Source organism: Phyllostomus hastatus, unplaced genomic scaffold, assembly GCF_019186645.2.
Source record: "Phyllostomus hastatus isolate PE091 unplaced genomic scaffold, TTU_PhHast_1.1 phas_contig_148, whole genome shotgun sequence".
Classification (NCBI taxonomy): domain Eukaryota; kingdom Metazoa; phylum Chordata; class Mammalia; order Chiroptera; family Phyllostomidae; genus Phyllostomus; species Phyllostomus hastatus.
Window position 1 is genome coordinate 3,115,764 of NW_025333607.1, and position 26,175 is coordinate 3,141,938.

Below are 26,175 nucleotides of genomic sequence, written 5' to 3' on the forward strand. Positions count from 1 at the left end.
GGGCAGCAAGAACCTGTTTATCAAGAAGCAGCCATTAGTGATGGAAATAAAGCAGGTAGAAAACTCCTTAGGGTCCATGGAAGGGATGAGGGGACCAGAAGAGACAGAGGATTAAGGGCAATGCCTGTGTGGAGGCGCCCCCCACCCCACTGCAGCCTCTGGGCTGAGACGGCAAGCCTTCACCACTGTCTGGTTCCAGGGGTCTCTACACCCACCTGTCACTGCGACACTGTAAACGGGGCAGGTTGCTTCCTTATATTTAAGTGGGGGGGGGCAGTCATAATGTGAACAGTCTCCTATAAAATGAATAAATATGCCCAATGATCTGAGACAAGTAGGTAATGGGAAAACCTTTTTTTTAAACTTCTTAAAAAAAGATTTTATTTATTTATTTTTAGAGAGGGAAGGGAGAGAGAGAGAGAGAGAGAAACATCAATGTGCGGTTGCTGGGGGTCATGGCCTGCGACCCAGGCATGTGACCTGACTGGGAATCGAACCTGCGACACTTTGATTCGCAGCCCGAGCTCAATCCACTGAGCTACGCCAGCCAGGGCTGGGAAAACCTTTAAAATTTTTATTATAAAAATATATTAGAACACATTTTAGAAAGATGATTTTACATAAGCATTTTAAAAGAACATTAAAAAATGGTAACATTAAAATGTTAAAGAGAGAAGAAAATATTACAGTGATAATACCTCCTTTGCTAGTAAACCAGCTATGTGCTGCTGAGCACCTCTGTTCTGTCACCTCAAAATAGGGACAATGCTTACCTCGTTAGATTGCTGTGAACATTAAATTGAGAAATATGTGTAGTAGTCCTACTCTACAAATCCTGGGTACACACTGGTTTTTGTTCTAGTCTTTGCACAAATTCAGATTTGATATGGAAACTTTTTAATATCACACCAAGTATGAGTCACTTATACATCTTGTGTTTTGAACATTAGTCTTCAGAATAATCAATAAATTTAACTCTTTTTTAAGACCATTATCATTGCTGGAGAAGTGTTCTTAAAGATTGGTGGTGGCTATACCTGCTGAAAAATGACAAGTATATATGCAATCTAGCAACTGGAGTGTTTGTCCTCTTTAAAAGTCTGAGCCTTTGGACATGCATTTTTCATTCTAGTATGTCTTAATTAACATAGTTTTACATAGAGTCACATGTCATGGTCATAGGTAGATGGATGGCTTGAGGATTCAGCTCGTCATACCATTCAGGCAGTGCTGTGTTGTAAGCGGTGAGAAAGAGAAGTCAGCATGAAAAACCAGATGGCCCAAAGCATACAGCTACTTTAGTTTGCCTTTAAGAAACTGTTTAGAGTTTCAGAAACACTTAGCAATTGCACTCAGAGATCACTCATCAGGGAATATATTCAAACACAATATTTCTAAAAGGAATTTTAATATGATCCATTATAAAAAATCATTCTGTCTTAATGATTATAGGATGGTCTCAGGAGTGCAGGGCCTGTGACCATCGTGTGCGCCCCCCTGGGCTGAGGTCCCTGCTGTCAGAGTGGCCCGACCCAGTCGGTGACAGAACCGTGGCACAGATTATGATAGTTCACTGCAGTGACATCACAGTGGGTCTGTTCCTTCCTCCAATTAGTCCTTAGCTATCATGCATTTTAAAATGTTTAATAACATTTAGCACATTCAATTACTGTTTTCACTCCTGGTGCTTTTTGGAGTTGATTAACATCTAAACTTTGGAAATACTGTTGGTTGGAACGGGGCAGGTTGAGACATTCTGGGTAAATTACTACAAATGAACAACCATGCTTTGTATTCTTTCATATCTGCTTTTCACTCGGTTTTTATCAGCTGCTTTACTGATCATTCTGACATCTTTTATCCTAGAGAACAGCAGGCCAGAAGGCGCCGAGTGCATAAATCCTGGTGAAAGGCTCGTAGAGGAAGGCCGCATGCACATGGTTTCGCTGGGATCCAGAGCGCTGATGATCCAAGTGTGGGCCGATCCCCACACTGGCACGTTCACCTTCCGGTATTGATCATCCCTGAGCCCCACAAACAGATCATGTATTTAAACAGTTTATGTAAGAGACATAAGTGTGAAATCTGCTAATAGAGATCATTGCAGCAAAAAAAAAAATCTTACTTAAAAATGGGATGCATTCTAACAGTTATTAATACCACCTTTGTAGTAATATATTCTATCTGAAAATCTGTAATTAAACTCTGAACTAGATTGTGTTAATTCTCAATCAGATTTGAGACCAAATACCTACTGAAGCCCTATCCAAGGGTGTATTCTATCAGGATGCAATGAGCTTAAGATGTTGTTAATGTCAGATAGCTGTTTTCCACATGCAGATTATATATTTAATAGCCATTACCTAGTAAGCTTAAGATCTCCTTGCTATCTTGTCCCTTTTTTTCCTACCTTCTCTGTTAACTACTTTAGATACAAGTCTTTTACTTGTATTAGGTGAGTATGAATAGTATGAGACTATTTTTATAAAATTTAAAACTAAGTAAAAAATGTTATTTAAGGATATATGCTTTGTAAGGTTTATAAAGGTTAGTAGTACAGTACCTATGTTACATCCTGATTCTCTTAGCAATTCTGCGAAGTAGGTCAGACCTCCAACACATCTTGGCATTTAGACATTTATGCACAATATGTATTAATTTTCATATGAACCAAATATTACATTATAATTTCTAAAAGGGCAATGACTATAAATAGTAATGATAATTTTTTTGCAAATTGAATTCTGAATTTTTTTGTCTAAGTTATTAACACTAGCAAATGAGCCTAATCTATTTTAGTTCATAAATTGAGGTAATAATATAACAAAATAACGAAAGTAGATATGGTGTGAAACAAAGACCTACTAACTTTTCAAGTTAGTCTAAAAATAGAACTGACTTGTAGTCTCACTGAACTACCCGCAGTTACAGTTGCCATGCATGTGTTAAATGCTGAGATCTGAAATCCCATGTTTTCAGCCTCTGCCTTTTCCCTTCTCGTGCAGTGTGTGCGTGGACTCAAACGATGATACGAAAGCTGTTCTACTAGCGCAAGCGGAATCACAGGAGAATGTTTTCCTGCCAAGCAAGTGGCAACATTTAGTACTCACCTACTTACAGCAGCCCCAGGGGAAAAAGAATATTCATGGGGAAATCTCCATATGGGTCTCTGGACAGAGGTATGCAGCATTTTTAATAAACACTTATTAACCTCAGTTACAAGTTTAAGGGTAGTCTGTTATAGCTTCTAAAACACATTGCAAGCAACTATAGATAAAATTTACTACATATTAACATAGGAAACTAGGCCAGAGTTAGATATTTTCCTGTTTATCACTTCTATACAAAATTAATTTCCCATAGAAGTAACTGTTGAAAATTAATATTTGGGTTTGGGGGAGCAATACAGAAATCTGGACATCTAGACATTTCTGTGGGGTATCTGTTAGATCAGGGACTGTAATTTGGTCCTTCAACCCACATATTATAAAATTAAACCAGAAGGATTATTTAAATTAAGTGACTAACAAGGCTTAATACCTAAGTTAAAATCAGGGATTTAAAAGAATTAGAATGACTAGAGAAACAGATAAGCCATGTATCAGTTGCTAGATTAAGACAGTGCCCTGGAAACATACTGGGTGACAGATTCAGGTGCAATAAGCACTATAGGAGTTTTACTGGCCAGGTTAATGGGTCAAGTTAATAAGAAACGTTTTCTGGAATATCTTAATGTAAAATGCAGCCCTGAGAAAGCTACAAGGTGTCTAGGATTTATAAGAGTTGGGAAGTGTTTTAGTGAATGGAATACCATGAAATGGGGATACAGTATTGGAAACTAGAGTGGCCAGGGAAAGGGTCGTGCCAGCTGGAAGGAAGAGCCCAAGTTGGATAATGCAAAGGAAAAGGGAGTGGGTGTGACGAAGCCACCTGACTGCCGTGACGGGGAGTCTGGGTTTAATGGGATGGAACGTGAAACATCGCATACCTGCTGTGTTGCAGAACTTTTGCTAGGTACTTCTTACGCGCTATCTCACAATTCTCTCAAAAATCCGTACAAGTAGATTGGACCACAGAAATAAATAATATACCCTGAGCACAAATTAACCTCTTTTCATTCATTCATTTGTTCATCCAGCATGTGTTTATTGAGGAATTACTGTGACTGTGAGTGTGCCAAGCACCTGCTCATTTAGACTGGGGGCAGTGCTAAACAGGACAGCCACGCCCCATTCCTTCTTGACCTCGCAGTCTAATGGGGAAGCAGACAACAAGCACACAATTAAAGGAATACATACAAATTGTGCCGAACACCGTGAAGGAAACAACCAGGTCCTGAGACAGAAAATATCAGGTCTGCTACTTCAGAGAGGTGGATCAAGGAAGCCTCCCCAGGAACAGATTATTCAAGCTGACAGTGGAGGAGGAGACAGAGGCGCCATGAGCAGGAGGGAGGCTGAGTGTCCCGGCAGGACGGAGACTTGAGGGCAGGCTGCAGCCCCAGAGGGAGGTGACAGAAAGGGCTTGTGATGCTGTAGCATGGCCAGACCCTGCATCAGCCCCTGGATGGAACAGGCTTTGGAAACAAAATCAAGGGCTTTGTTTTTGTTCATTCTTTAAAATACATGAAAACACATCGTTGAAGCTTTGTTTCCATATTCCTAATAAATTATTTTCTGAGAAGTTCTCAGTCTTCACAGCTGCCTAAGCCAGAATGGCTGCTGCAGCCAACCAGTAAGTCATTTTCAGAACCTCGATTTAGCTGGGTTAGAGCCGGGCGTGCGGCTGTGAGTAGGGTGCTGCTTTTCCCTGGGCTCTTCCTCCTCATTTCTTGAACTCTCAACTTGTGCCTGATGACCTTCTTTCGTGCTCGCACCAGCACTGTGAAGTAGGTATATTGTTATCTCTATTTTACATGGGAGGCACCCTCGACTCATAGCAGGGAAAGTCTCTGACCCAAAGTCATGGCACCAACAAGGGTGCAGCTGAAAGCTGAACCTAGACCCTAACCCTAGACAGCGCCCACATGTTGGAACCCAGGTTTGACGGCCCAACAAGCCTTTTTCTGACTCAGGCTGGCTGACAGGTAATGTTCAGAGTGAGAGTTAGATGTCCGTTGTGGGCATTTCTGAGGTTAGTGAGCGTAGCCACTTGACTCACATTACCGCTATTTTTTACCCACCCACGTATTTCTACATTACTTTGAAGGGACTTTTTGCCATTTGATACAAGTAATGATTGCCTCTGTTAATAGAGCAATGAGCAAGTGACCAAGGACAAATATTTTATTCCATTGATTGAAATTTGGCACTTCATCACTTTCAGAACTAATAATTTCTACAGATAATACATTTAAGAGGTCATTTTAGTAATACATAATGACACTGAAAACAACTTGATATTTTTCTTTTAATTTTTATTTGGTGAGCTTCACACAAATTGTGTAGGAATATATGCTACATAACAGATACTTAAATTTGTCCAATTCATCTTGCATTGATCATGTAATAAGGTTTCTTTACCCTTTAAAACTGTATTGCCATACCACCAGTAGGTGTCAGTAGTGTTTCAATCATAGCCATTTATTGGGTTCAAGAAAGATGCTTGTAAGGGAAGTCATCTCTAATGTGTGTCATTTAAACCTCCATTTAAAAAGGTAGATATCTCACATATTTTCTTCATTAAAATATTTCTGTAACTTCCGGCCAAGATGGAGGTGTAGGTAGGTACACTTTGCCTCCTCACACAACCAAAAAAAGCACAACAACAAATTTAAAAATGAAAAACACAACCAGAACTGCCAGACAGTCGAGCTGTATGGAAGTCTGACAACCAAGGAGTGAAAGAAGAAACATTCATCCAGACTGGTAGGCGGGGTGGAGAGGGCAGCCAGGGTGGAGAGGACAAGGACCAGGCAGTGGCTGGAGGACTGGGGCAGGCAAGGCAGCAACTGGTGAACCAGGCGAGGTGGTGGCTGGCAAACTGGGTGGTCCCACGTTCATGAGCAGATAAACCAGGAGGAACAACTGGGGAGCGAGACAGACCACGTAACCCAAGGCTCTAGTGAGGGGAAATAAAGCCTCAAACCTCTGACTGAAAAAACCTGTGGGGGTTGAGGCAGCAGTGGGAGAGACTCCCAACCTCATAGGAGAGTTCATTGAAGAGACCCACAGGGTTCTAGAATATACACAAAACCATCCACATGGGAATCGGCACCAGAAGGGTCCAATTTCCTTGTGGGAAGCGGGGGAAGTGACTGAAATCCGGCAGAGAGTGGAGCAAGTGGCATTGTTCCCTCTCTGACCCCGCCCTGGTGAATACCTAAGGCTCCGCCCCCTAACAGGTGCATGGAGACAAAAAAGTATGGCCCAAATGAAAGAACAGATCAAAGCTCCAGGAAAAATACAACTAAGCATTGAAGAGATAGCCAACCTGTCAGATGCAGAGTTCAAAACACTGGCAATGAGGATGCTCACAGAAATGGTTGCGTATGGTCACAAAACAGAGGAAGAAGTGAAGGCTGTGTGAAGTGAAATAAAATGTACAGGGGACCAACAGTGACAGGAAGGAGACTAGGACTTAAATCAACAGTTAGGAGCACAAGGAAGAAATAAACATTCAACCAGAACAGAATGAAGAAATAATTTTTAAAAATGAGGACAGGGTTAGGAACCTCTGGGACAACTTTAAATGTCTCAACATCCTAATCATAGGGGTGCCAGAAGAAGAGGAAGACCAAGAAATTGAAAACTTACTTGAAAAAATAATGGAGAACTTCCTCAATCTGGCAAAGGAATAGACTTCCAGGGAGTCCAGGAAGCTCAGAGTCCCAAAGAAGTTGGACCCCAGGAAGCACACACCAAGGCACATCATAATTCCATTAGCCGAGATTAAAGATAAGGAGAGGATCTTAAAAGCAGCAAGAGAAAAGGGGACAGTTACCTACAAAAGAGTTCCCATAAGACTCTCAGCTGATTTCTCAAAAGAAACTTTGCAGGCAAGAAGGGGCTGGAAAGAAGCATTCAAAGTCCTGAAAGGCTTACATCCAAGATAACTCTATCCAGCAAAGCTATCATTTAGAATGGAAGGGCAGATAAAGTGCTTCCCAGGTAAGGTCAAGTTAAAGAAGTTCATTATCACCAAGCCCTTAATATTGTATGAAATGTTAAAGCTCAATTTAAAAAGGAGATGTGTTGGTAAAATTAGGGGGAGGTGGTTGGGTTTTGTCTGTAAACCAGGAAGGTGCACATGCAGAAGTCAAATGGCAAAGAAAACTGCAGAAAAACTTCCCGTGGCCCCATGTTGCATCCTCAGCGTCTCTGTTCTGCTCCCCAGCTTCCGGGGCTGGGCACAGCCCGGCGCCTCAGACCGAGACCACAGAACCAGTTCTCCTCATACCAACTGTTTGATACTAAACTGAGAAAATTGTCCAAGAATTCCTCATTATTAAACACTCATGCTTTAAAAATACTTAGTGCTTAGTCCTCACTGACATAATTGACTTAACTCTATTTTTAATGTAGGAAACCTGATGTTACTTTGGATTTTACACTTCCAAGAAAAACAAGTTTGTCATCTGAAAACAATAAAACATTTTGCATGATTGGCCATTGTTTATCATCCCAAGAAGAGTTTTTGCAGTTGGCTGGAAAGTGGGACCTGGGAAATTTACTCCTCTTCAATGGTATATTTTTTCTGCTTAAACTAAGTAAATTATCCTGGATAAAATATTAATCCCTATTTCTTGTACTTAGTAAGTACCGTGTTTCCTAGATTGCAAGATGACTTTTTAAGTATTTTAACATTTTTATAATCTAGATGTTTCTTATAATTGATACATACATTTAATGCTGTGGTGCACTTCCTACCCTCACTTCCCCAAAGAGAAGCTTATATTAAATCAGTTTTATTTTGTAATCCTGAAAGAGGCAGTTTCATGACAGCTAAACTTAGAATTGTTGTCTCTTATTTGTAATTTCAGTGTAGTCTAAAAAATACCAAAATTTAGGAAAAGGGAAATAATATTTAAAAAAAATATATCACTAAACCTGTCAGTAGCATTCAGTGTTTATTAAATAGATGGATAGGTAGAAGGAATACAGATACCAACTCACATTTCATTTCAGAAAAGAATTTACTGAGGTCTACTTTCTATTGACTGAAAAATAAAGCAAAACAAAAAAACCTGTTTTCTAGTTTAAGGAGCAAATAGAAACTCTTATGATTTTATTTTATCAGAAGCTATGTAAGTACATATGTATATAAGTACTTACATATACTTATATACATATATAAATTCATCTTCCATCAAATTGGAAATGGGTGCTTTAATCAATTTTGTAAGATATAGTGAGCAACTAAAAGAATCTGGCATAAAAGTATTCTTGGTTTCTTGCTTTTCGTCAGAAAATCTGGTTGGAATGGTTTAAATAAGTAACTGTATTTTTCTGCTGCTCAGGAGCTAAGATCGGTTCACAAGAGGCCTTTTATCTGTATGCTTGTGGACCCAACCACACCTCTATAATGCCATGTAAATATGGCAAGCCTGTGAATGACTACTCCAAATACATTAATAAAGAAATTCTGCAGTGTGAACAAATCCAAGAACTTTTTATGACCAGCAAAGATGTGGACATTGGTCTCTTAATTGTAAGTTCTCATTTATGTTTATATGTATGTTTAACATACATATATATGTTTCTTGAATATGTAATTAGCTATGAATTAGATTTCCACTGTTTCTTTTGTTGTTGTTGTTTCTTAATGTTTTCTCTCCTCAGAATATGTTTTTTTCTGGAAAAAAAATACTTTGACTTCAGAATTTGTTTTCAGGTTTCAAATTTTCATCCCCTTTGCCTTGGAAATATATTTGTTTAGTAAGTATCAGTTTAATTTAGTTTATACCTGTCAATCATTCAAGAAAAGTGTTTATGATATAGTGAAATATCTAGTTATTTCTATAGTGAAATATCTAGTTATTAATAGTTAGCCGAAAACTATTGCTTATTGTATTATCTTTCCATGCTTAATAACAAATGCTAGGCTTTATATTAGTTTTAATTACATATATTCAGATTTTAGAATATTTATTCTTTTTTAAACATTTTCTTTTATTTGTTTATTTTTAGAGAGAGGGGAAGGGAGAGAGAAAGAGGGGGAGAGAAACATCAATGTGTGGTTGCCTCTCACATGACCCCCACCAGGGACCTGGCGTGCAACCCAGGAATATGCCCTAACTAGGAATCGAACTGGCGACCCTTTGGTTCGCAGTCTGCATTCAATCCACTGAGCCACACCAGCCAGGGCTAGAATATTTATTCTTTAATGTCAGTGATAACTGAGGGAATAATATCTGTGTTTCAGGAAAGCCTTTCCATTGTTTACACGACGTGCTCTCCTGCTCAGTACACCATCTATGAGCCAGTTATTAGACTCAAAGGCCAAGTGAAAGCCCAGCTCTCTCAAAGACCCTTCAGCTCAAAAGACGTTCAGAGCATCTCATTGGAACTTCATCATCTAAGGAGTCTCCGACCCACTGAATGTAAAACTCTCCAAGGCATTCTGCACGAGATTGGGGGAACTGCGATATTTGTTTTTCTCTTTGCTAGGGTAAGATGATAGTTCTGTCTACAGAGAAACTTTTAATTACTGATAAATTTTAGGATTTTTTTATTACAAAAAAGCTATATATCAACTGTATTAAACTTTTAAGATGAAAAAAATCACATTATTTAAGGTGTCATCAAGCTTTCTGACACAGATGGTTTCTTTTGATTCATGAAGATTTTAAGTTTTCTTTCAGCCCAAAATGTAGTTAGGACAATTAAATGTTAAATTATAAGATTAAAATGGTCTATGAAGAAAAAAATGCATGCTGCAATGACAATATAGAAGAAATGTATTCTTTAAAATAAGGTTTGCAAAACTTGTTTTTCCCTTGAAGTTTCCAGTTGTATGGGGCAAAAACAAGGGTCAACAAGTAAGTACAAAAAATCATTGAATTTATTTGGGTTTGAAGTTGCTTTTTTTTTTCTTAAAGAGGAGAAATTAAAAAAGCTGGACTCATGCTGTGAGTACTGTGTTAGGATAAATTGTTTAATTACCTGTTCCACTGAGTCACCTGAGGGCAGGGAGAGCACCTTTCCTGGCGTGGTTGGGCAGTCAGTCAGCGTCCAGTGGCTGTTTTAGGGTTGGGGGCGGGGACACAGATGCGCTCACTTTGGGGTGACCCACCTCGACGTCCTGGGCATGCATATCCCTGTTTAGCTAGAGCAGCCCTGAGCAACTCCCATGTTCACCATCTCATCCCTAATTATAACTTCTGCAACATCATCAAATTTTCAGTCTGCCTACCTGGCTTTCTCTCTTTAATGGAGCCATTTTTTATTAGCTTTGCAATAAGAGACTTGTCAGTGTTTGTTGCTATTGATACTTTTCTAATAAATACTTTGTTAGCATTTGGCTCACCATACCCTCAGCTGTCTTTTTCCTCCCTCCCCTGCCTTCTTCAAACTGTTTTTTTGCATTAAATATCTAGTTGAAGATTCCCTAGAAGGTGTTTTAAAAGTAAAAGCTCTTTATTTAACTCCTCATCATTTTGTGATCTACTTTTATAGCTTGTCTAATTTCAAAATGTACATCCTTAGTTTTTCCTCTCTCATCAAGTTATTGAATATAAATTTGTTATGATCACTGCTACTCAGTGACTGGATCCTTAGAGAAAGTGGTTAATTTCTATCTCACATATATGTAAGATTTTTAAAGTATGTTTTTACATTCAAAACTTAGAAACCCTGTTCAGTATCTTTCCTCCTCCCCTACAAAAATGAAAGTCACTCTCCTTAAAATCCTTACTGCATAGCCCAGCTTTGGAGCCTAATCTCCACCATTGGGTCAGATCGGCAACCTGTGAGCTTCTAGTTTTAGATCTTTGCCCTTCCTTTTGACTGTTCTCCGGCCTTAGCCACCCACCACCCAGCTCTGCTTCTGAGGACTCGGCTCTTCCCAGCCGTCTTCTCCAGCTCGTGCTTCCCTGACCCAGGCTGAGTCGATGCAGCAGTTTCTGTGCCCTCAAGGCATTAACAGGGTCTCATTCTTCTTTGCCTTTCATCACAGGAGGGTGTGTGTTTAGTAGCTGTGACAAGGTTGGCCAAATGGACAGACAAAGCCTAGTGAATGGCTGTTGTGAATGTCTTGTTTCACTGGACAGTGTGCCCCCTGGGGCGGGTGTGTACCTTTTACTCCTTTTTACCCCCACAGCAGGGACCAGAACCTGTCTGCTGCTGGACCCATCAGCCGAAATGTCAGGCGTTCCACTAACATTTCAGATCATTAATAAAACGATACTGACTTCTAAGGTTGTTAATATTATTTTAGTTCATTTATAGTATATTTTAGAGGCTAAAGAGCATGGGATTCATATCAGTTTTGTTTATAATTCTTAAATAATTACAAAATTCGAGCAGTAAAAAATAAACTTTCAAATGAAACTGCTGGATTAATTATATAATGGTAGATAATCACATGTTAAATTTTTACTCTCAACAAACCAGAAAAAAAAACATCCTTTCTTTTTTAGGTTGTGGAACTCAGTAGCTGTGAAGAAACTCAAGCATTGGCCCTGAGAGTCGTACTCTCATTAATTAAATACAACCAACAGAGAGTACACGAACTAGAAAATTGTAATGGGCTTTCCATGATTCATGAGGTGTTGATCAAACAGAAATGCACTGTGGGCTTTCACATTCTGCAGGTACGTCCTTACAAAGCTTACTCTCACAGCTCCGTGTGCAGCCATACCTCTCCCCTCGTTACAGCCTTCCTGTCACATAGCCTGTGTCCCGTATTCCTGCAGAATGAAGGGATCACAACAGTGTAAATTTACCCAAACTGAGGGGCTCTTCCGTTTTTATCATTTAAATAATTACATTTTTATTTTATTTAAAACACTTTAGAGGAATAAGAGAAAAAACAAGGGCATAGAATTTTAGGTCTGTATTTGCCCAGAGACCTGTCCTCTGCTGGCCCCTCATCCTCTGGATGATGGAATTGAGACCCTCAGAGAGGCTGTTGTCGCTTCAGCTTCAGTCTCCAGACACCTGGTGCTTAGGCATTTCCACGAGGTCTCGCTGCTGTACAGTCAGTGTTTGAAAGCCATCTGAGCTCTTTTTACGATCCAGCTGTCATCAGATATTTAATGTGTTTCTAGCCAAAAGCAGTTAGTAACGTGGTGAGAGTATTTCTCTAGGGGCGTCCAGTGCTAAAGCAAAACATGCCGTCATTGCCTGTGCCCCGTCCCCAACCCCTCACACGGTTGAGATGGAAACACTTGCCGTGTGAATCCTTACCACTTCCTGGGGAAGGTTCTGTAGCCTAACAGACTTACTGCGTTTAAAAAGTAAAAACAGAACCTGGCTTATTTTACCTCATGTTTGAAACTGAGTAATCATGTACAAATAGTTAGAAGGTTGTGGTTTTCTAATTATTTGAATTGTTTTGCACAACAAATTAAAGATGCTTTGTGAAATTTTGAATTATTCACCAGCTTTCCTTTGAATTTAATGTTATGATTGCTAAGATTGAAAGCTTAATGTTTCTGCTGATTTTGCAATTAATCGATTGTTAATGCAGCCTGTGATGATGTTAATTTTCCATAGACCCTCCTCGAAGGTTGCTGTGGTGAAGATATTCTTCATATCAGCGAGAATGGAGAGTTTAAATTAGATATGGACTCTAAAGCTATAATCCAAGATGTTAAGCTGCTCGAGGAGCTATTGCTTGACTGGAAGATATGGAATAAAGCAGAGGCACGTACTTTTTTTTATGGTAAAGCACATGACATAAGTCCACGCTCTAACACTCTTTAAGTGTTAGGTACAGTGCTGACTGTACCCAGGTGGTTGCGCAGCGCATCTCTAGAACCTCTCGTGTTGCCCAGCTGCGACCGCGCCCGCTGGGCAGTAGCTCCCCGTTCTCCCTTTGCCAGTCCTGGCAGCCCACCTTCTGCTCTCTGTTTCTGTGAGTTTGATTACTTCAGGGGCTTTGTTTCAGAGGACGCATTCAGTCTTTGTCTTTTTGTGACTGGCTTGTCTCACTTAGCATTGTGCCCTCGAGGTTTATCTATGTTGTAGCGTATGACAAAATTTCTTTCTTTTTTAAGACTGAAAAATGTTCCATTATATGTATGAACCACATTATCTTTATCCATTCATCTGTTGTTGGACATTTGGGCTGCTTCCATATTTTGGCTATTGTGAGTAATGTTGCAGTGAACACGGGTGTACAAATGTCTCTTCAAGATCCCGTTTTCAGTTCTTTTGAATATGCAACCCCAGAAGCAGGATTGCTGAATCATGTAGTGGTTCTGTTTTTAATTTGTAGAGGAACCTCCATACTATTTTCTGTACAGCTGCACCATTTCACCACCCCACCAACAGTGTACCAAGGGTTCAAATTTATCTACATCCTTACTAACAATTGTTATTTTCTGCTTTGGTTTTCTTTTTCTTTTTTTCTTTTTTGATAGTGGCCATTCTTTTGGGTTTGAGGTGACATCTTACTGTGGTTTTAATTTGCATTTTCCTAATGATTAGTGATGATTATCATCTTTTCATGTACATGCAGGCCATTTATGTATCTTCTTTGTAAAGATGTGCAAGTTCTTTGGCTTTTTTAAAATTGGATTATTTTATTTTTTGGTTATTGGGTTTTAGGAGCTCTTTATATATTTTGGATATTAATCCCTTATCTGATAGATAGTTCTCAAGTATTTGCTCCTGATTGTTGCCTTTGCTGCACAGAGAGCCATGTACTTTTAAATATTCATTTAATCTTTTCTTCTGGACAACAGAACAAATTACTTCTTATTAATTATAATATTAATTGTAAATGGGAATGTAGATATTATTTGATGTGCAAGTTTTTGGGCAGCCGTGAGTAATGCAGAATTGGAAGCAGAATGCAGGCTAGAGAACAAGGGCACATCTGAGTCAGCTGGAGACTGCATTTACCATGAACTCAGAACGGGGATCCTGCTAAGAGACCAGGAATCAGGCCAGGAGAGGGCGATGGATGCAGGTGTGAGTGGGGGAGCCAGGTTGCCTAGGAGGCGTAGAGCTGTATGAGGGCATGTAGGGCAGGGCTGTGAAGTCTTGGCTTCATCACAGACATGAGCTGAGGAGCGAGGTTTGATCAGCTCTGGGCACAGCATCCCAGCAACGGGATGGACGGCCTGGCCTTCATGACGACCCAGCCAGGGAATGAATACGGGGCTGTTTCCTTTCCGCCCAGGTTTTAAACAATTTTCTCAGTGTAGGCTCATACAGACTGCTTAGTTCTAGTGTGGAATATAGATTGTCTGGAGTTAATTTTAGACTATAAAAACATCATCAAACATAAGTAAAGGCCAGTTTAAAGTGTATACCTTTAGAATTTTTAAAGAAATGGTTTTCCCCAAATTTGTCAATAGTAAAAAAAAATGTACTCATTATCAATGAATTGTGAAGTTGAAAGAAAGTTTGCTAATCTATCATCAATAAAAATAAATTTTGGTCAACTATGTTAGAGGAAAGATAGAATTATTTTCCTATCCTTTCTATAGAAAATTCTGTTACAAATGTGCTGTTACATGAAGAGGCAATCAAAGAACATGCAGCCACAGGACATAGGGGAAAGAACTGGAGAGGTGTGTCAGGCAGCTAGCTACGCCATTGCTCTTTTGGATCTTATTTGTCATGTTTTAAAACTTTGTAATTTGTCATGATTTCTCATCTGAATAAATACTTTCATAATAAAAAACGTATATATGCATGTACACATATACACATATGAAAATGTAATGTTGTAAGAAGAGAAAACAAATATAATTACAGCACAGTAAACAAACTGGGTCAAAGGCAACATAAGTATAAACATACAATGAGGAATGAGCTCAATTGTAGATTGGAAGATCAAACCTAATAAATTTGGACAGTCATGTTAGTATTTTAGAGACGGATGCTAATTTGGGGTGGTTTGATTAAAAAGCAAAATATTTTTTTTATATTTTATTTATTTATTTTTAGGGAGGGAAGGAGAGAGAGAGAGAAAGAGAAACATCAATGTGCGGTTGCTGGGGGTTATGGCCTGCAACCCAGGAATGTACCCTGGCTGGGAATCGAACCTGGGACACTTTGGTTCCCAGCCTGCGCTCAATCCACTGAGCTATGCCAGCCAGGGCTTAAAAGCAAAATATTTTTATTGAACTTAAAAGTTATACACATACTTCTGTGAATCTTAAATAAGGTTTCTTTCCTCATTTTAATTGAGTTTATTTTATTTTTTCTTCTTGTTGTGGGTGTTTGTTGACTTTAGCACTATTTTATTTGGTGCTGTTTTCAAACCCAAATCAAGTTTTCTTACTTGGGTTGCCTTGTGTTCCAGTTTTTATGCCACTTTTTTAGGGCATCTTGGCCTCATCTTATGAAGAGAGAGGCTGTAGTTAGAATAGTAGAACAGTATGATTAAGCTATCAATTCCATGGCCTTTCATTGTCCATTATGACTAGGTAATGGCAGCGGAGAATTCTATTATTTGGGCTTAGAAATAAATTAATCCCAAAAAATGCATAATTTTCACAATGTCAGTGTTTTTTATTCCATTTAGTACAAATTCTAAAGTCACTTGATTAAATGCTACAAACACAAATGAACACTTGAGTTTATACATTGTTAATAATGCTTTTTGAAAATAAATTGTCAACAATTATATTGAAAAGGTGTATTTCTCTATATTGAATAAATTTCAACATAATTCACTTTTCGAAAATACTATCCATCATTTAATACCACAGGAAAGTTAATGTACTAAAGCACCTAGTGCCATGTTGCATTTAATATGAATGTTTAGAAATGACATTTTGACAAAGGGAAAAAAAGTAGCCTGGGAATAAACACTTGCTTTTTGTGCATATTTAATCTTTGCATAAATCTGAGTTCATACACAGTGGTAACATGATCCGTTGCGTGTCCTCTGACCCGCACGTGTGCCTCCTTCCGTCACTGTGTGCTAACTGGCGTGTGTGTGTGTGCTTGCTCTCTCAGCCAGGTGTTTGGGGAACACTGCTAGCAGCTCTGGAAGTGCTCATCCGAGCAGACCACCACCAGCAGATGTTCAATGTTAAGCAGTTGCTGAAAGCACGAGTGGTTCATCACTTTCTACTGACTTGTCAGGTTTTGCAGGTACTTTTCATGTAGCTTTATTTTTGGAGACTTTTTTTTGCCATTACTTCTGTTTAATAACTCAATACTGTGAACTCAAATTTCTGTGGGACTTTCAACAGCACATCTCTTTTCCATCCTGCCTACTCTTCCAGATCCCGTGTTTCAACTACTAGTAAAGGGGTTTCTCCACCCCTGCCTCTCATAGTTTGACCTTCACCCTGTTCTTATTCCTAACTCAATTACAAAAGAATGACAACTACTGAATTTCTGAGATGTTTCTTTGTGGTGGGTATAATAGTAACTCTGTAGTCTCTTGAACATCAGCAATAGTGAACGTTCAACATGTTCCCAGCTTCGCATAGTGGCAGGATTATGGCTGATGGGGTTTATCTGAGACACGATTGTTCCCAACTAAGCCTCGTTCCACATTCCTTAAATAACAAGTATGATCATCCCTTTCCCCTTCCTCTACTATGCACGTGTACAGTTTGTCAGTTTTATGTCAATTATGACATCACAGTTTGTTTTCCTCTATAAACCTCCCAAGGGTGGGGACAATGTTTTTGTCCATCACACTGGAACCCCAGTGTCTGGCACATGCAGGCACCAATAGACAGGGTGGGGCAAGAGTAGGTTTACAGTTGTGTTATTTTCCATACGGGCACCTATAAACCTACTTTTGTCACACCCTGTGTTTGTTGAATGAATGAATCCCGAAAAAACAACAACAAAAAACCCACTTTGTTTAGTCTTTCTTGGCCCCTGTGGTAAATTAGACAGCCGTCTTCAGGAATATAACAAAGTGGTCTTAGGCCTCTTGCTCACTGAATACTTTATGTACCACTTACACATCAGCTGTCCTCCAGGTCACTTCCTTTTATATCCATTTTGAAACTTGGCCGATTTCCAGTGAGTTTATCTGACAGTGTGAAGTTCTTAGTCTTACCATGTCAGAAAAGTAAAACATAAATTTGGATATTTCAATATATATTCTCACTTCCATATTATTTCTAAAATGTTAGAAAAGCCTAGGTACTAATTCTTTTCCTCGAAAGTGTATTTCTTTGCCCTTCTTCATTCAAAGAGCCTGTTTATCAAATTGACGTTTATTAGGAATAGGTTTATGTTAGGTGTTGTGGGAAGTGTATAAAGAAATGAATTTAGTGCCTTGGAGCTTAGTAACTTGTAATAAATTCAATTGATATTAAAAAAAGAGAAATGAATCTAGCCATTGCCTTTAAGGTATCTCAGAGTATTTAAGGAAGACGAATCGCTTGTGGCATATTGGATGTGAGGCAGTTCCATCAGCTCGTGAGTGTAGTGTGGAGACCTGAACTTGTGTGATAAGAATGGGCACAAATACAAAGGAGATCAATTCTGTTTAAGTAGAAGCTGCAGGAGAATCACGTACACCATGTAAAATTTCCTGCTGGGAGACTAGGGGAATGAGAGCACCATCCAAGAACGAACGAAACCTGCCATTTTTGTTCTTTACACCCTCTGCATTTGCAGTTACAGTGGACCTGCAGTGGTAGGGACTGCTGGGCACCGGTGTGCAGGGTTGGCAGTGGGAGCGGATTAGAGGGCAAGGCTGGGATCGGTCTGCGCTGGTGAAGAGCGAAGCCCGGAGATAGATGGGCACTAAAGATAAACAAGTGTAGTGAGTGAGAGGACCGTGCACCTCAGGAAACATGCATTTCAGCATGTGGAGGACAAAGGAGCTACAGATAGAGTCCTCGAAGAGAACCTGCCCAGAAAGAGGTGGTCTCTGTGCCAAATCATGCAGAAGGTTCAGAGAACACGTAGCTGTAAAGAGCCTTTGACTTGGCTGCTCTGAATGGCTGGCAGGATTTCAGAAGATGAAGAAGAACCGAATGTTGGGGAATTTGGGCTGCATGTGCAGTAGAATCATTGGAGGCAGTGAGAAGAAATGACAAATGAAAAGTACAGCAGCAAAAGGAGAGAAACCAAATATTAACAAAAGGGTTCCAGCAGGTCAAGTTCAGGGATTTTTTTTTAAATAAAATAGATCACCAGCAACTATTTGTAAGGAGTCAGTGGAGAGGGCAAGATTGCAGAAACAGGGGCTGGGATGGACTTAGGAATGAGTGCCCAAGGTGGTGACCAGGAGTTTTGGGATAGTAGAAGGGCACGATTTAGAAAAAGGCACGATTTAGAAAAGCTGGTCGTAGCAGGAATAGCACAGGACCGGGAGTCAAGAAACCCAGAGACCTGCGTTCTCATCTTTGCGTGGCCAAGAGGTTTTGTGCTTCTTCTGCAGACTCGGCCTTCTCTTCTTGCATCTCAGGTAATCAGACTAAACCGTGTCCAAGTTATCATCTGGATGCCCCGTCTTCTGATTGAGCAATACGCAGAGTCAGTGAAGAAGAGTGGATGTTGAGATAGATGTTTGGACATGGGAGGGGGGACGAGGAAGTTTAACTCCCGTAGCCTTCATCTAGAGGCCGCAGCAGCCCATGGAGAATATAATTTGCTACTCTCAGTGACTCCTCGGCAGTCTGCCGGGTCTCATTATCTCAGGCAGCAGGTGACACCGTGGGAGAATGACAGAGGTCCGAGTCTGAGTGCCACGCTGCCTACACATTTTCTGTGAGGTTCGAGTTGTCATGTGCATGACTGCTTTGAGCCTCCATGTTCAAGAAACGAGGGGCAAAACCTCTGAGAGCTGCTGTGAGAAAGCGCTTTGTAAACTGGGGCACACTGTGTTCATGTCATTGGCTTTCTCTGCTGGAAGCTTCTGCTGTCCCATAATAGCAGCAGTAGTGGTGACTGCAGCGATCATAATACCAATAATAGTAACATCTCTGTGTGAGGCACTGTCACTCATTCCTAAACACAGCCCTCTGAAGTAACCGGGTGTGATTCCCACGCTATTCTATGAGGCATGGAGTTTGTAACTCTGTCCAGGGTCACTCAGCTGGTGGGCCAAGGAGCTGGGTGCAAAACTAGGCAGTCTGAGGCCCTGCTTGGGGGTGCTGGGGTACAACTTTGCCTCAGTCAATGAAGGTGCATGGACTAGGATTAAATGGCCATGCATCTAATAACAGAATTGCTTGATTGAGAAATTGCTTCTCAGTGTTGCTATTTCTATCTTAAAAGGAATATCTTACTTAAATGAAAAATGTTAGTTGGCAGTTCTCTTTCAACCTAAAGAGAGTTTGATTTTTATTTTTCTAGGAACACAAAGAGGGGCAGCTTACATCCATACCCCGAGAGGTTTGTAGATCATTTGTGAAAATTATAGCAGAAGTCCTTGGATCTCCTCCAGATTTGGAATTATTGACAATTGTCTTCAATTTCCTTTTAGCAGTTCACCCTCCTACTAATACTTATGTTTGTCACAATCCAACAAACTTCTACTTTTCTTTGCATATAGGTAGGTATAATCATTTTTGTCAGATCTTGGCTATCTCCCTTTCTGCTTTTCCTTCCCACTTCATCCATCTGCATTTGTTTGATAGTCATCGGATGGCCTCTGTGAGCTAGAAACTGCCTTAACACCGTGGTGGGGACCGGGCAGAGGGCCATGAAATGAGCCAGGTGTGCTCTCTGCCTCCAGAGAGCTTCAGTGCCAGGCAGAGAGGGGAGGCACCGAGACAGACACCTACCCGCACAGAAGTGAGCTGACGCTCTAGGAACAGATGAGGCCACTGGAGAAAAGAGGAGAGAGAAGAAAAAGGAAGCTAAGGACAGAACTGTTGATGATAATACTACTGAGAGGGCAGGATGAGAAAGAGCCGTCAGTATGAGAGAAAGATAGACTAATCAGACTTCTAAAAGAACTAGGAAAATGCAATGTGGTAAGAAAGCAGAAAACACTGTACCTATGAGAAAGTTAGATAGTAAATGTAGAGAGGAAAAGTGTTGTAAAACAGCCATTTTAAGAAATTGAATAAATTGATTCAGCAGCAGTAAAAATCCATACGAAATTCGCACGATTGGGTGTTAGGTTCAGTGCACATGTAGTGATTAAAGGACCATCAAGATTCTGGGTGCAGGGTAATTGCAAAGATGTATAAAATATGGTCCCCTCACTTAAGGACTTTACAGTCTAGAAGAGGGGACAAAGACCTAAACAGGCACTTACACTGTGTAGAAAGCACGGTGACAGAAATCTTGTTTTGTGGTAACGTAGAGAGTGGTGAGGGGTGTTTCCTGGGGAAGGCGATGCCTGCTCCCCGTTGTAAAGGTTGAGTAGGAGTTGGAGGGAGGGCCTCCCAGGCACAGCAGTAGATGGGGCTAAAGTGTAATGTGAAAAAATGGCTAGAAGGGGGCCTGGGGACAGGTTGTGGAGATTCCTGTAGACAAGGTGCATGTCCAGAGGCCACAGAGAGGCACTGGGAGGTTTTCAGCAGGAGTGGCATTTGCTAGAGAGAACACTGTAGCAGGGAGGGTTGGAGGCGACCACAGCTCCATCACGAGAGCCATTCAGAAGTCTGTGACAGTCATCCAGGTCAGAGGGGAGAAGAGCCTGCATTCTGGGACCACACAGGGGCTGGGAAGGGTTCAGGGAGCAGGAAATACAGCCACAGAACCTGGAGACTTGTTGCCGGTAAAGGAAAGGCAGTGGTCAGAGGTGGCTCCAGGGTTCTGCGTGGGAAGTGGGTGCTTCTACCCAACCAGAGAACAGAATGGGAGTGAATTTAGGGCAGAAAAGATGATCCAGGTTTAGATTCGTTGCATTTGTGTTGCATTTAAGAAATCATGCAGTTGAATTTACGAGTATGAAGCTCAGAAAGGAAGATAAAGCTATAGGTATGAATTCTGGAGTCATTTTGGACCTTGTAGGAGATACATAAAAATATAAGACACAGTCCTTTCCTCAGTGAATGAAAAGATGAACAGTCTCCTCAGAGACATCAGATCAACATAAAAATGGACAGTTGGCTATTCAAGTATAGAAATAACAGCAAGAATTCAAGGAAAATAGTAATAGTCCACAAAAATATCTACAGTAAGAAACTGCCCAGTACTCACAGATCAAACATGCATTATCATACACTATGCCATATTTTCTCACTTTGAACATTTTCAGTATTTTTGTGAAAATTCTATTTAATGATTTGCTATTACAGTTAAATTTGTATTTTATCCTTTTTTAACATGTTACTCTCTCACAATTTTTTTCAATTCTAGATGGCAAGATCTTCCAGGAGAAAGTAGAGTCAATCGTGTACCTGAGGCATTCAAGCAGTGGGGGAAAGGCTGTCCCTAGCCCTGGACTGATGGTCATACACCCATCCGCTTTTACTGCATCAGCACCGGAAGGTAAACATAACGAGAATGAATGTATCAGCCTCCCCAGTTTAGTTCTGAGTAGTAGTAGATACATAAAGTGTCCACGTTTCAGCACTGCAGTACAAACTGAATTTCAGACTAGATAAATGAAAGGCTGAACTCAACAATTATAGAATATATGTAAGGAATCCATTTCACTGCCTTCTGGTATCAGTACCCTCACTCGGTATAACAGATGTTCAGGAGAACTTAGGAAACTGGGCTCATGCTGTCTTGTTCTGTAGCTCTCTGTTTCCTCTTTTTAAAAAATTTTTTATTTATTTTAGAGAGAGGGAAAGGGGGGAGAAAGAGAGAAAAACATCAATGTGTGGTTGCCTCTTGTGCGCCCCCTACTGGGGACCTGGGCTGCAACCCAGGCATGTGCTCTGACCAGGAACCGGAGTGGAGACCCTTTGGCTCACAGGCTGGCACCCAATATGCTGAGCCACATCAGCCAGGGCTCTGTCCCCTCTTACCATAGTCATTTGTCTTTAAGCTTCTGATTTATTTTCCTACTGTCTTTGGAAGGTTTGGCTTATCCTCTCCTTCCTGCCTAAACACATCATCCTAGACAAGTTCACTTGCCATGTGAAGAGCCATCCAATAGTCCAGTATTGTGGTCATTGACTCTGGTGACCCGTCTCTCAATTTTGTCTGCCGATATGGGTGCATCTGTCCTGGACTTCATCGCAGCAGGAGAGCTTCCCACCTCAGAAACTCGTGTCCCCCTCCTTAATGTCAGGCTCCTATCCTCTAGTTTATCACCCTCCCAGGTTCCCTTTTGCCTGTTTTCTTCAACCAGCCTAGACCCCTTGGGCCAGTAATTTTCTGGGCACTGTCTTCAGTTTGCTTGTCCTCTTGGCCTTTCTTGACCTGAAAAACCCCACCCTTGCCTCTGTCTCACTCCCCTCACTCTGCTGAGTGCTGCTAAAGAAAGTCATGGCTGAGGGCTCCTGCCATAATGAGGGTCTCCACTGGCCGTTGGCCTTTTATGCTGGCTGCCCTTAATATTCCTGGTTTTCAGAATTAATTCTCTCTCCTGTTTTCATAGTATGTTCAAATCTTCAAGCTTACAGTGCTTTGCTACTTTCCTGATTTACTGCTCGTAACAGACTACCTCATCTCTACTGTTATGAGAAAAAACCGGTGTGTGTGTCCTGGCTGTGAATTGGCCGAGGGTCTTCCCCTCCTGACGGCTGGGCATTGCTTTCATTGCAGCCCCACCTGCCCCGTCTCGGGCTGCAGTAAAATTACTGAACTCTGCGGCTGAGGGATGAGATACATGGTCATCAATCTCCGGTTTTGTTTCTCTCCCAAAGTGTTTCAGTTATTCTCTCGTACATTTTATAGCCTTTTACTGTACTATTTTAAGGCTGTGTTTTAATTTTATTTTATAGCAAATGTCTATTTTAAAAATCATTGTGCATCATTCTGGAACATTTTCAAATACAGTCATTTCTTCCATCTCTTTGAACAGAATCCTTTTGCAGCCTTAGCCCTCCAGCCAAAATCCAGAAATAACTAGGAAAAACATCTGAGCTGTGGAGCTCTTTTATTACCACCAAGTCTGTGCCCTAAAGCAGTTCATTCAGTGCCCATTCATTCTATATGAGGGCTTCTCAAGTTGCAGCATGTAGAAAAATCAGCTGGAGAGCTTGTTAAATAAAACACAGATTCCTGGACCTGCATGGACCTGGGGTGGAACCCGAGCCTGTGTGTCCCTAACAGTCACGCAGGGGATGCTGGTCCCCAGCTGATGGCCAACAGACCACTCCATAGCATGCACTTCTATCTTGTGCACTTAGAATGAGGGACATTTCTGGTCTTCATAGAATATTAGAAGCAGCAAATAGGAGAGCTGAAGCAAGAAGGAAAAAAACTATTGCTTCTCATGAATAGCAGCAAGAAGTGACTGTAGAAATGGAGTAGAGAGAACAGTTTAGATTCATTCAGTCTAGTAATAATGACAGCAAGACGACGATTACTGCCGTTTATAGGGCCCCTGTTCTGTGCCGGGCACTGTGCTTGGCGCAGCACAAATATCTCACTTAATCTTTAAAGCAGCCTTCAAGGTAGACACTTTCGAACCCTTATATTACGTTTGTAGAAGCCAGTACTCGTAGAATTAAGTGGTTTGCCCAAGACCACCTGACTAACACAGCGATCACTTGATTCCAGTTACAGCTGCAAAGCCCGTTTCTTACAGTATCTCAAACTGTGTCCTAGTGACTGCAGGTAAATTAAGTTTTACTTAATTCACTTAATTTCACTACAGTAGAATCATCAGTCCTAATGATTTTGAGTCATTCTATAATATCATATTTTGTTAAGTAGACAGGAAAAGACATACATTTTTGGGAGATTTTAATAAAAAGTAGTTAAAAGAACAATAGTTCTGGCACTTGAGAATTTTAAGCATTAGTTACTAGAAACAGTGACTATATGGATTCTTTAACGATGCTGGGTGAATGGGTTATTGCTCTGGTTGTGACTGATAGTGTAGAAAGGATGTGCTCCCACTTAACAGGTTTTCAGGCAGTATTTTTCTGTCTGCTCTTAGCAGGAAGCAGTTCCTCCAAAATTACTCCACCGCAGACGGCTGCCACCCTGCGGCGTTCTAGAAGCCTGCCAGCACTTCCTGCTTCTCCTCTAATGCTGCCACAAAAACTGATGGCAAGTTTGGACTGTGGCATTGACAAGTTACAGAGTACTGCAGGTAGTCATGTTGCTTGCCAGCCTGAGAAATGGCATCCTCCAGGGAGTTCAGAGACACTGAAAAAAGAGCAAGAGGACGCATTCATCAGTAGCTGTGAGTCTGCAAAAACTGTGTGTGAGGTGGAAGCTGTCCTTTCAGGACAAGCCTCTGTCAGGAGTGGCCCCAAAGGAATGTTGGAGTTTCCAGCAGCCAAAGTAGATCACAGAGAGTCGGAAGTAGAACCCAGAGCAGATGGTGACAGCCCTGGCGATGAGTCCTGCCCACGGCGCCCTGATTACCTCAAGGGCCTGGCCTCATTCCAGCAAAGCCACAGCACTACTGCAAGCCTAGGGCTGGCGTTTCCCTCACAGAACGGGTCTGCAGCCGTCAGCCGCTGGCCAAGTCTTGCTGACAGGAGCACAGAGGACTGGGAAAGCCTAGCCTTTTCTCCTGCTTATGAGCCAAACCACCACCGAACTGCAGATGCTCACAGGTACTCCCATGTTTTTGCGTGCCACCCCCTTCCACATGTTTTACTATTCTTTTACTAAGAATTCTGTACTTCTAGAAATGTCTGCATTATGTCACTTCTTACAGTACAAGGGGGGACCCAAAAAACTGGAATTATCTTCTGGAGGGCAGGCCCAGCCCCTTGTAGTAGAGGCCTCCTTCGCTAGGAGAGTGTTCTAGAAACCCATCTGTATCAGTGCGCTGGCTGGTGGTGTTGTGAAGGCTGAGTTCAGTTTCAGGGATTTTTTTTTAAGACTCTTTCAATGCGTTTGCCCATTTCATGTTGGGTGATTTACGAGTGCACCTGCCCACACTGCACTGCGTGTGTTGAGCAGTTTCTGACCAAAAACAGCCTCAAAGGGAAATGTTTTGCTGATGTGGAAGACATGAAGCAAAAAATGGCTGAAGCACTAAAAGACATAAAAATTGATGAGTTCAAAAACTGTTTTGAGCAGTGGTAAAAACATCTTAATAGGTGTATTGCATCAAATGGAGAGTATGTTGAAGGTGACTAAAGTTTAAACGTAAGAATACACAATTTTTAATTAAAAATATGTTTTTTGGGTCCTCCTTCATATAACATGTTTTATTTTATATTTTAAAAAGATTTTATTTGTTTAGAGAGAGGGGGAGGGAAGGAGAAAGAGAGGGAGAAAAAAATCAATGTGTGGTTGCCTCTCGTACACCCCCTACTGGGGACATGGCCTACAACACAGGCATGTGCCCTGACTGGGAATTGAACTGGCAACCCTTTGGTTCCCAGGCCCATGCTCAATCCACTGAGTCACACCAGCCGTGGCTCATATAACATATTTTAATGACAAAGAAGATACCTTTCTCCTTATGTGAATGCTAGATAATATTGAATTCCACATTTAACCAAATACTAAACCATAAATAATTCTCAAAGAAAACAATCTTATAGTTTATTTCATTCTTATGGTTATTAGAGAAAAACTCTTCAGTTCATGGAAATTATAAGGTTTAGTATTGCTTCCAGAAACATCTCAAGTAGCACCGTCCAGGAAATTTTGAGATGGAAATGTCTTCCCTGCGCGGACCAGCATAGCAGACATGGGCCACGTGTGCCTGCTGAGCACCTGAAGTGTGGCTGGTGCAGAGGAGGAGTGGGATTTTTTTTTAATCCTCATGTGAGGATACATCTATTGATTTTAGAGACAGGGAACAGGAGGGAGAGGGAGACATCGATGTGAGAGAGAAACGTGGCTCGGTTGCCTCCTGTGCACCACTGACCAAGGGTCAAACCCACAAGCTAGGTATGTGCCCTACCCGGGGGTCGAACCCACAGCTTCATGTGTGTGGTACAATGCTCCCAGTGAACTGAACCACCTGGCCAGGGCAAGGAGCTGAATTTTTTAATTTAATTTTTAAATAGTTTAGCACAAGTGGCTACTGACTACAGTATTAGACATCATAGGTGTAGAATAGAATACTGTTCAGGAGAATACCTGC

The 26,175-nt window shown here is 41.0% G+C and overlaps 1 protein-coding gene across 6 annotated transcripts in view; it reads left to right on the forward strand.

Annotated features, from left to right (window-relative positions):
* The window catches only part of LYST (lysosomal trafficking regulator), a 163,201-nt gene that overhangs the window by 65,996 nt on the left and 71,030 nt on the right, over positions 1-26,175 (forward strand). For 4 of the 6 annotated variants that reach the window (XR_006783186.1, XM_045817016.1, XM_045817008.1 and 1 more), the window contains exons 13-23: positions 1,867-2,011; positions 3,006-3,179; positions 7,524-7,684; positions 8,459-8,649; positions 9,364-9,609; positions 11,579-11,752; positions 12,657-12,806; positions 16,080-16,217; positions 19,398-19,596; positions 21,357-21,488; positions 24,058-24,685. Coding sequence is in view for 5 of the 6 variants with exons in the window: in XM_045817016.1 (XP_045672972.1) it covers positions 1,867-2,011; positions 3,006-3,179; positions 7,524-7,684; positions 8,459-8,649; positions 9,364-9,609; positions 11,579-11,752; positions 12,657-12,806; positions 16,080-16,217; positions 19,398-19,596; positions 21,357-21,488; positions 24,058-24,685 (2,338 nt within the window). In the remaining variant the exon portion in view is untranslated. The remainder of the gene's footprint in view (positions 1-1,866; positions 2,012-3,005; positions 3,180-7,523; positions 7,685-8,458; positions 8,650-9,363; positions 9,610-11,578; positions 11,753-12,656; positions 12,807-16,079; positions 16,218-19,397; positions 19,597-21,356; positions 21,489-24,057; positions 24,686-26,175) is intronic. The other 2 variants (XM_045817021.1, XM_045817038.1) reach the window with 1 other exon arrangement.